Source organism: Pterocles gutturalis, unplaced genomic scaffold (genome assembly GCF_000699245.1).
Source record: "Pterocles gutturalis isolate BGI_N339 unplaced genomic scaffold, ASM69924v1 scaffold27734, whole genome shotgun sequence".
Taxonomy (NCBI): Eukaryota; Metazoa; Chordata; class Aves; order Pterocliformes; family Pteroclidae; genus Pterocles; species Pterocles gutturalis.
In genome coordinates, this window is record NW_010136578.1 from 1 (window position 1) to 11,134 (window position 11,134).

Here is an 11,134-nt window from a genome sequence, read left to right on the forward strand (position 1 = left end):
ACATATATATATATATATATATTCATATATGTATGTATAAATACACATACACACACATGCACGCACACGTATATATATATATATACACACATACACACACACATATACACGCGCATACATACAGAGCAAATTTAAAAAATAATTTGAGTCCAAGCCTGGAAAGTTGAATTCTCCACCAGCATGTGCAAAGACGGTTCCCCTTGGCAGGGGCCGGGGGCGTGGAGACAATTCTGCCACCGTCTGCTTCTTCCCTGCGATCCAAACACCTTCCAGTCAGCACCAGGAGCAGGAGGGGAAAGGGAGGGGGGGGAATGCATTTGGCCTCTTTGTTTTGTTGGGGTTTTTTTTGTTGTTCTGTTCCCCGAGATGTTGTATATCTTAGTGGTTTTGGTTTTTCAATTTTAAAATAAAATACACACACACGCATGTTAAAAATAGATATATATGTCCAGGTAGGGCGATAAAAGTCCTTAGTGCATTTTCCATCATCGGTCGCCGCTTGCAATCTGAGATATGCCTGTTCTCAAAATGTAGGTCCAGTGCAAGTGTTGATCTCAGCCAGGCCCCCCAGGACTACCAGAAACATGAAGGGAAGGGAGAATATTCCTCTTCTGCCCTCTGTCCATTTTGTTTTCTCCTCCTCTCAGAAGAAATTGGACCCACTTTCCTTTTCACATTTTCCATCCTGTCCTCTGGAGCAGGGAAGGCATTGTCCTGTCCTCATCGCATGTTGTGGCTGTTGGGGTCCATGGTTTTATTTGTACTTTGTTCTCTTCTCATATATATATATATAAGGTCATGTTTGTCCTTTTTTTTTGTGTGTGTAAAACTTTAAAATTATGCTAGTAAATGAAAGAAGGGAGAGGCTTTGGTGGGAGAAGGTCCACTGATGGAAAGGGAAGCACCAATTGCCGTCTGAATCAGACGTCGAGGCAGATGGACAAAGAGGAAAAGTTATCACTCCAAGGACCCCATGGGGGCAATACAGCAAATATATTAAATAAACCTAGAAGTGAAACAAAAACAGACATGGCATTAGAATACGTAACCCTCTCCCTCTGCAACTCCCCTTCTCTCCTGTTTTCTCCTCTGGAAATGTTTGTGCTGAAGTGCCAGATTAGAAGCCCAGGAGGGCTTTTGACTTTCTTTATTTTTTCCCCTGGACAGCTCAAGACAGAGCTGAGATTTGCATGGGTTTGCATAATTCCTACCCTGGGAACCTTGGGCTGGCCAGAAGAATCCTGGGATAACCAGAGCCCTTGTAGTGCTAAGCGTGGGAATACCAATCCCAAGACACTGCCTGGTGCCCCTCATCTCCATCTCCTGAAACGTCACCTGATGGAAGACAGTCGTCCCCCTCTCTGGAGGCAAGGGGAAGTGAATGTGAAGTGAGCGGCCCAGGCTCATTCAAGGGGCTGCAGCAGAGCTGGAACTGCTGAGTCACGGGCCAGGGATTTCCCTGTTAGGCTGCGCCGCCTCTCTCTAAATTCAGCCCCTCAGGTCCGCACCCTGGCTACTCTTTCTTTTCTGCACCTTTCCCTCTCTCATGGGGAACGGGGCCTTATTCTCCTTTCCCTTGTGCCAGTGAAAATTCTTCTGATGACGAGGGAATTACTCTGTTTACACAAGTCAGGGAGAGAAGAATCAGACCCTGGACTGACAAAGTCCAGATCTCTTGCCAGAGATTCCAGTTCTCCTTTCCCCTGGTGTGACCTTTCTTATGCACGCAGGCTTCCCACTAGGAGAGAGACGAACTAAAAATCTTGCTTCTTTTCTTTTCAGTCTTTCTGCCAACTCAACTAATGAAATAAAAGAAGGGATCCCCAGAGCAACATTAATTCTCTGCTTTCAACAGAAAATCAATAGAGAAAGGAGAACAGAAGTTGCTCCACAGAAGAGATGAATTACATGGACCCCAAGGGGATTTAGGTGTAGAGAGAAGTCATGCTCGCTCTCTGCCTGTAAGGGAGGCAGGGAAAGGAGGGGGCAGGGCTTGAGAGCAAGTATGGTTGCTCTCCATCCACTTCTGCGAAGAGCCATAAAGCCACAAACAGGATGCATGCCTTGGGTTCCAGCCTAGTCCTTCCCCCTCCTTCAGCCCTGGTTTTATCACACCCAGGCCCTGCAGTAGCCCCACACTGAATGAACAGCTGGTGCTGTGGGAAGCAACCAAAGTGTTTGGGCAGAAGCGTGTCCTGGGAGAGCATTTTTCCGGACTGAAAGAGCAATTTGCTGTTACCTGCCTTGTGCTCTCTCTCCTTTGCCAGCACTTCTATGCTACGAGGATTTCTTTCAGCACTTTCTTATCGTTGACATGCTTGTACTTCTTATGTTTCCTCTTTTGCACTGGCGGCCGGCGCACTCGCTGCCTCTGTGAGACAGCGGCTGTGGTGAACGATGGTGATAAGCCTGCCAAAAGAGAGGGGAGAGTGTCTGTACAGCAAGGGGCAGCTGGCTCATGTTGAAATATCTTTCCACACACACTATCAACAAAGAGCTCTGCAACAGGAGGGCCACAAGATCTCCTCCTTCTGTTCTTCTGTCCCTTGTCCTCTGTCCTCCACAGCCTCTGCCCTCTCCCTTTTCCCATTATGCCTTTCCCCTCACCTCTCACCTTCCCCTCCTTCATTCCCCTTGGTTTCTGCCCTTTGCTGGCAGGCAGACACCCTGGGAAAGGTCACTGAGCTGGTATGAACCAGCGATGGCCCATGGGATTCATTGCAGCTAAGCAGATTTAAACCGGTGGAGGGCTCTTTCCTCTCTCCCCAGCCTCTCTTCTCACACTTCCCTCCACTCTACTAATGCCAAGATCCTTACGCCTCTGTTCGCGTGACCCTGGCCGGCTGCTCCTGGGGGGCTGACGGGACACCGCTTCACACCGACACTGCACATGGTCCTCCAAAGGCACAATGACTTTTTTGAATTTTGGCTTCCTCTGGACAAATTCGATCTTGTTCACCTATTGGGAAGAGAAAGGCACACAGAAGATAAATACAGCTCTAGCACCTGCTCTGTAAAAATAATCAGTGTCAGTACTCTTCAGTACTGGCTTTCTTCCTAAAGGGTCAGAAGGCAGTTTATAGAGCACAGTTCAAATTCAGGGGTGGTAATTCTGCACACACCAGCAGGGCAGACCTAGACCAGGCAAGTTTGGATGTGACTTGCTGTTTTCCCCGTTCCTATTGCTGCTGCTTAAGCAGGATGACAGGTTGATCACAGACAGAAACATGGGACATGAAGAACACGCTAGCCTGTTTCTGACAGCTGTGATGGTGGAGACCTGGGAGCAACCAGAATTAATTCCCACAGGATCCTACAGGAAGGGCAAAAGGAGAAAAACTCAGGCCTGATGCAAGCAAATGCAGCTTCACCAGCTCTGCTGAGGCCTGTCTGAATTTGTCTCGAGCTCTTTAATAACTCACAGGGCTGAAGCCCTCAGCTCCGTGTTTCACGGGAAAGGCGGTGCTTTGGAAATTCCCTCGGACTCTCCAGCACTGCTGACTCAGAGGGAAGACTCACTGCTCCACATCCCACCACAGGGCACGAGCTTTCTAGGGGGTCCTCCCACTTCAGGAGCGGCCAGGCCTGACCCTACTCAGCTTATCTAACAAGACTGCGGTCCCTGAAGTGCTCCACAAGCTATAAATACTCGCTCTGCCGCGCATCTGGGACTGAATTCCTCTAGACCCACTGCCCCCAGCAGCATCCTTCAGCCAGCGCCAAGGCAGCCAGGCTGTTTATCTTTCCTTGAAAGCCCACTCCACACGCTTCAGACCACACGCTGCCTGCTAGACAAACACTTCCAGCCAAACAATAGAGAGACCTCTGTCCTCAAAGAAACCATTTCCAGGTCACTTTTTCAGGCTGGCTTTTGACCTCTTACTTGTTTTTTCCACAAAAAACAACTCCTGTTCCCCCCCATTTTTCCCTCATTGAGCCTGGCTTTTCTGAGAAAGGAATTTCCTGATGAAAAGGACTGTGTGAATACAAACTCTCCCGGCCAACCTCTGCCACCTGCCTGGGGGAGTCTCTGATGGCTCAGGCAGAGGGTTAGTACGAGATGAGTATTATTTTTAAACAAGCTGTCTGGGAGGAAGCTGTGAGGAGATCACTGGTAGCTGTGAGGAGGGTAGGATCAGAGCAAGAGGTTAGCTGTCGGGTGTTTGCTTGCTGCTGGAGCAGGTCAGGAGGTAACAGTGGGCCTGAGAAGGAGGAGAAGCTGCTCCAGTGCATGTCTTGGGAAGAAGATGCAGCAGCAGTGGGGGGATGTAGCACTGACACTGCAAGCCCTCCTCTTTTTGCATCAAAACCAGTTCCCGCCATGAAAGCATGCTGTTTCTTCTGCTCCAACACAGAAGACAAGGCCACCTCCAGCCACAGAAATAGACATGGTGCAGAGCTGCAGCTGGGGACAGTGCCCTGTAGCTCTGCTGTGGTGACAGTCCCCAGCTGCTGGACAGCACCAGCCCTCCCAGCAGCTGGCACGGACGTCACCCGGCACCAGAGGCTGCAGCACTTCATGGCTAATGCAGAAAATGTGACTGCAGAGGGGCTGGGAGGGAGCAGACAGATGTGTGAGCCTCGCACCTGAGACCCTCTGTGGTTTTGGTTTTGGGGGGTAGGGATGGCGGTGGGCTGTGGGAGGAGGGAGCAGTGGGAGGCGTCTCCCTTACCTGGACATGCCGGACACGAATCTGCGTGGGACGACACTGCACGTTGCGGTTGTTGCAACACCCGGAGCAGTGCTGCACCTCCACGCAGGGCGGCCACACCACGAAATTGGCATTAGTGCTGTCCACCATGTTGCGGGAGATTTCAAAGACCACTGCCCGCGTTTTGCACTCTGCGAGGACAGCTGGTTCTGCTGCTGCCAGAGCATCTATGGAGGGCCAAGAGAAGAAGGTGGGATGAAATGGGCTTTGCAGCTGTTATCAACCCACTGCAGACACTTCTACTGGAAGAGAATGACCCCACATGGCTTTCACACATGCACACACATACACATGTTTTTTTTCTTTTTCCCACCCCTTTAGCTCCCTCCCTGGACAGAGTCGCACCCTATGGAGGAGCCCCCAGTAAAAAGATGCTTCTCACTGCAGCGGCAGTCCTAGGCAGGAGATGACATTTCTTTAGAGCAAATCAGCACCAGGGGAATTTAAAGCAGAGCAGCTTGCAGAGCTCTGGACTCCCTCTCCTGCCCTCCTGCAGTGTAACACCCAGCTCCTACGTGAGGCCCAGACCCTCCTTCTCATCTCTTTACACATCCATGCCCACTATAACCTCTACCTCCACAGATGTATCTCAGACATGCATCTGCACACACCCACAGCTTATCAGGTGAGCACTCCAACAATCATAAGGTGCAACACCCCCCACTCACCTAGGCTTCGGCGCTCTCGAGACAGGGCCACGGGGTTTTGACCGGGCTGAGTTGCATTCAGGTCCAGGCTCGAGTTACCCTCCTCTGCAAAGGGAAAGACGTGACCTAATAGGACCATGTAGAAGCAGGAGAAGATGGTAGACACTTGCCCTCTGCTCATCAGGCAAAATGTAGAGACGTGGGATAAGCCACAGCCCCAGTATGTCACGCTAGGTGTAAATCCAGCACCCAGGTCACAGCTGTGCTGCGGCACAGAGACTCTAGGTTTGCTTTTGGCTCAGACTAGGCAGCTCAAAGCAACAAGCCTATCGTGAAAGAGGGACCCCAGTCAGGTCTGGGAGAGGAAAACTCCAGCTCAGGAATGACAAGGTCTACAGCAGGGCTTTCTGGTGTCAGAGATGTGTAGCAGAGGGATTCAGATCTGCCGGTTGAGATCAGGATACAGCAAGGAGGATCAAAGACCAGACAGGACCAGCAGAAAGTCTGGTATATAACGAGGTACTTTGCTGGGATGGCTTGGGACTGGGAGAGTCAGGGTGTGAGGGGGGAGGTGAAGGGGATGATGCGTGCAAGGTGGGGTGCTTGCTTTCTCTCTCACAATCTACCGCAGCCACTCTAGGTTAGAGTCAGTTTTATGACAGAAGAACAGAAAAATAAAGTTGAAATGGCTATTCCCCTATCCTAGTCTAAGGTAAGCTGCAGGATCTGGTGGTAGTTCAGTCTGCAATGGGAGAGGAAGGCAGATAGCATTCAGTCCAGCCCTGAGCAGTTCCCTCCCACCCCACTGCTTTTTCCCATAGGAAGCGCTGAATAGAGAAATGCCCATAATCCCCACGGAGCACTCCAACACGCAGCCCCTCCTGAGCTCTGGACAATGGCCACGCTCAGAGATAGCTCCCACCCAGCCACAGCTCTTTCCTTCTCTGACCTGCTTTAGCAGCTGAAGGAAGCTGAATGGACGTCAGCATCAAGGGAGCAATTTTCTTAAAGGGAATTTGGGGCCAGTGGAAGATCTCTGTTTATCAGATGTACGGCGGAGCAGACTTTCCATACCTATCATGTCCCATCCTTCTTCCTTAGTCCTGCTCTAGCGCAGATCTCTTACAACAGAGAGCAGGGACGTTGCTCTCCACTCAGCTCTGAAGCAATTGCTGAAGGATTTGGGATGGGTGCACTGAGGCTGTATTTACAAGGTAGGAATCATGTGCCTGTGCAGTCAACATCTATACATGAGGTGGACAGACAGCCTTTAAAGCGGCTGGAGAGGTATGATACATTTTAGGACACTGTTCATCTCATCCTGAGGCATACACCCAAGATGCTCTAGAAGGGCAGGTAATTCTCCAGGGGCTACAGAGGGTGTCTGGATGACTGGCTTAGATATTCATGCTTGCTTTGCGGGCAGCCACAGTCAAGGCAGATGACCGCCACTCTACACACCTCTGTTGTTGCGTCTACATATCTCAGCTCATCTGCCTCCCAGAGCTGCCTAATCCTGGCTCCCTGTGCAGTCAGTGGAGACAGCTTCACAGCACCATTTTCTGTTTCCCTGACCAGCCTTTCCCATCTGGGACCTGAAGTAAAATCAGTGACTCAAAGCTCTGCAGCCTTCTCCCATACTCCTGGGCTTTTCAAGCCAACAAGAGAAGCCAATTTTATTTCTTAACCGTGAGGGTGGTTAGTAACTGCAATTAGAGATGTATCTGTTCCTTAGACACCACGACATGACAGACTGCACGCATCTTCTCAGTGGCTCCTTCCCCACCCCTCCCTCCTGTGCCGCCTGGCACTTTATCAAATGAGGGTGGGGGCTGCCTTTTGTGCAGAGGTTGAGTTGATGAGAGGAGAGGGGGGGCAAAAAATAGCAACAACTGTTGACTCAAAACAAAACTCCTATTGAAAACTGGGTCCCTCCCTCCCCTAGGTTGTCCTACACCCCAGGTCAGCACTGAAGAGGGTTGGGGTGGGGGGACCAGCCTGGGACAATCCAGCACAGCTAATTTTGGAAGTTGCCCCATTGTGTGGTTCGTGGACAAGGAGGAGGGAACTGGTGAGGGCAGGGAGCGGCCCTGGCGGTGGTAGGGAGCCTCATCGCCTCTTTCTAAGGCAAACAATAGCTGAACGCAGCTGGTGCCCTCCCCCTCACTTTCCCCCCCCTGCCCCTCCAGGGCCGTTTTGAAAGGCAGCGGGAATGCTTTTGAGACTGCGCCAGTGGTTGGACTGGCATAGGAAACAAAAGCAGGAAATTCTGTTCCCCCGTAGATAGTGTCTCGGCAAGGATTACAAAGCTCTAAACAGACAAAACACGAGAGAGAAGGCAAGCCGGGGGGGCCAGGGGACGACGGGTGGGAGCAGGGTTAGAATAGAAAGGAATTTGCTCTGAAGAGACCGTTTATAAATAAATTCCTGGGCCAGCCCAGCCGCCGTGGCGCGTGCTCCAATTCCCACACGTGCCGACCCCTCCACGCCTCGCTGCTCCTGCTGCTGGCTGTGTTCAGCCCTGGCCAAGTGACCCCGAGGCACTGTGGTCCCCGGAGCTCTTATCTACAGGCAGGAGGTGAAGTGATGCTACCCTCACTTAGCCCCTGTCCCGTATCTCACCCATGGACACGTGCTCTGCTGCCCCTGTCTTAAGAGCCTCTGGGAGCCCGGGGCCTTTTGTGAATGCTAAACCTGAGAACCCACTCAGCCCTTTCCTCCTCTATCACCCTATTTCCACTTCCCATTTCTCCACCTCCTAAACTGATCCTTAGCCAATTTAAGTCCTGCCACCTGTGCATCTCTCAGGGTGAAATGTGCTGACCTCAGTTCTTTGTGCTCACCTTACCCATCTCTTATCATTTTTGGAAGCCAGTGTCCCTCGATAGACCAGGCAGTTAGGAGGAGATCTGAAAAGGTATCTAGTTGCCTAACTCCCACAGGTTTCAGGGGGGCTAGGTGTGTCAATAGCCAGGTTTTGGGTCCTGAATGGTTCCTATATTAACAGTGAGGTCTGTTGATAGTGTGCCTGCTTGAAAACAGAATATCCCCTCTCTCCCCCCCCAAAGAGTTAAGAAAAAATAGAGGAGTGTTTGGTGAAGAGGAGATTTACCTACGGAGTCTATCCGCAGGGCACGCTGGAGGTCGCTGATGGAGCGCACTGAGCTGCCTCCCAAAATCTCATAAATGCCTTCAGGTATGGGGTCCCCCTGCCAGAAGACAAAAAAAAAAGAGAAACAAGCATTAGAGGTGTGATCTGCAAATCCTGCATCACAGAGCGGGAGTGGGGGGAGTTGAAGGAACACAGAGGAGCCACAACAGAACCAGCAAAATGCAAAGACATGCCCTCATGAAGGCACAGACCTGAAACTTGAGCAAAAGCAAGAGAGCCCCTCTTGCTGCCTCTCACAAAGGGGTCGGGAGACTGAAAAAGCAAAAAAAAAAAAAAAAAAGCCTGGGCTGCACAGCAGAGCCCCGAATGCTATGCAAGCAGCCAGCAAGGCTTCCTTCTCCGGTGCTGTATGACTTCTCCAGGTGGCCTCTCATTCGCCTGCAGTAAATGCGTTTTAACAGACTTCCCTTACGCTATCAGATAAAACCTTCCCAATATTTCCCACTGTTATGAAACTCCCTCACGGGCTTTGTCAGATATCGTGTGGATGTGCGTGTGCGTGCGCGTGTGTTTTCAAACCACAGTGGCCCAATAATATACACCATTTGCATACTAAAAAAAAAAAGGTGGAGGTTGGAGAGGAAGATTGACCTTCGCAGCTGGGGCTGCTCCGGCATGAGCCCACAGTGAAACCACAAACGCTGCAGGGAAGACATGAAAGGCTCTTTGGGGAGGTGGGCTGAGGAGCTGATTTGGATGAAGAAACACATGGTTTGGATGTCATTGCATGCCAGTGCCAAAAAACTTTAAGTAACCATGTTATAGACATCAGACGATGGGCCAGATTCAGGGTTTGTGCAGGCAGGTGCAATGCCACCAATCTCTTGGGAATTTTACTCTGGCACCAGGCTTGAATGGCCCCCGGTGACACCACTTAACAAGACTACAAAGGAGAGGTGTGGGAAAGCAAGCACTGATTAAAACATACTTCCGAAAGACTAGAAAAAGAGATGGAGGAAAGTGCTGGCCAAAGTGTTTGCTTAGCTCCTAGCTCTCTTCATTCAGGGCTACTCATGCAGAAAAGCTGCTCTTTCAGTTGGGTGCTGGATGCCGTCTGAGCCACAGCCCTACACATGCCCCTGTAACTGAGAGGAGAGCTTGGCTCGCGTTCTTGTGAAACACAGGGATTTCCATGTGGGTTTTTACGGGCAGTTGGTGGCATGTGTGTGGTCCTCCCAGTGCACAGCTATTCCCTCCCTTCCTGTGTTCAGTACAGAACATTTCCCTTTCGCTTGGAGTCGAGGGAAACCACCACGCAGGTGGTTAAACGTTGGCTTTTAAACCTGAGGGCCTTAGCCCAATCCTGCAGCCACTTTTGCACGACTGCTTGAACCTGGCACCATCCCACATGTGCCAGTCCCTTGGCCACCCTGCCTTCACCTCTACTAACGTGGCAATAGGAGTGCTCACTCCTCAGCCCTCCTAGCCCACCCTCTAATACTGTAACTTAAACTAGGACACGGTGGCTTGAAGGCTGCTGCAGCCCAAATCATGGGGCAGAAACATCCTGGGATAGCTGCAGAGCAGAGAACACTAGCCTCTTAAACCTCCGCCGCCTGATCCACCAGAGAGCTCGAGTCAGATTGAGTCTCTCTGCCCTGCTCTGTCCCTGTCCCTGTCACATCTCACCACAGATCTGGCTGTCCGCCTGCAGCAAAAAGCAGATTTTACATCCCTAGGCTTTACTTCCTCAGTCTCCAAGGGAGAGGGAAGCAGCATCAGTGATGAATGCACAGCGAGAGAGAGACTTGTATAATTCAGGGATCACTGAATAGCTGCAAAATGAAGATGCCTTCTGACAACTCCTGCCATGTGAAGAAGAGTGGGACCAACAGTCCAGCGCCAGAGAGGCTCTGCAGCACTTCCCTGCCTTGTGCCACACACGGCGTTCACTGGGAAAGGGATCCTTTGCAATTCCCAGTATTTGCAGCCAGAGCCCAGCGCTGGGTGGTGAAATTGCAGGCTCTTTAATGTTTGCACCTGTCAGCCAAGCGCATTTGTGTATGAATGTTGCTGCGCACGGATGCCCCTGGTCCTTCCTGACACTTAATACATGTAGGAAATGGAACTTTATTTTAAACTCTGGCACTCGCTGGGGAGAGAGCGTAGGCAGGTGTTAGGAGACTTGGCAACTTTGGAGGTGAGCTGGGAGGTGTCACCTTGCTAACTGAGCAGGGAAAATAGATACAAATCAGGGATTGCAAACTGCAGGCCCTCAGGAGCCGGATTGCTGGGGACTGCCTGTAGGAATAAGCTCCACTCCCTACTCACAGCAGCAGTTTTTGATGCCAATTTTTTCTTGTTGCAGATACTATCAGCATGGCTACGGTGTATCACCAGCCCACAGGGCTCATAATCCTGTCCTCCTGCCTGGGGTTTGTGAGCCAGCTCTGCCAGTGACAGCTGCAAGCCTGTGAAGCTCCTTACATTCCTCTTGCTCTGCATAACTATGTCCAAGGCCGGCCCAAAACACAGACCTGAGCCACACATCTTGTTCTTTCTCCCTTGGGGGTCTGTGATTTGGAACAGCCCTGCGGTCTGGCCCCCCATCCCAGTCCTATGCCTGGGACACTCTGAGATTGGGGCACCACGCACGCCTGGGC

The 11,134-nt window shown here is 51.2% G+C and overlaps 1 protein-coding gene across 1 annotated transcript; it reads right to left on the bottom strand.

The window, feature by feature from the left end:
- Positions 1-800: 800 nt before the first annotated feature.
- PDGFB (platelet-derived growth factor beta polypeptide) lies at positions 801-8,624 on the bottom strand (the record flags this gene model as incomplete). The annotated part of the gene is made up of 6 exons (XM_010082364.1): positions 801-1,006; positions 2,240-2,409; positions 2,818-2,959; positions 4,674-4,879; positions 5,381-5,464; positions 8,472-8,624. Coding segments are annotated over 5 exons (722 nt in total), but the record flags the coding sequence as incomplete, so codon positions are not given.
- Positions 8,625-11,134: the final 2,510 nt, after the last annotated feature.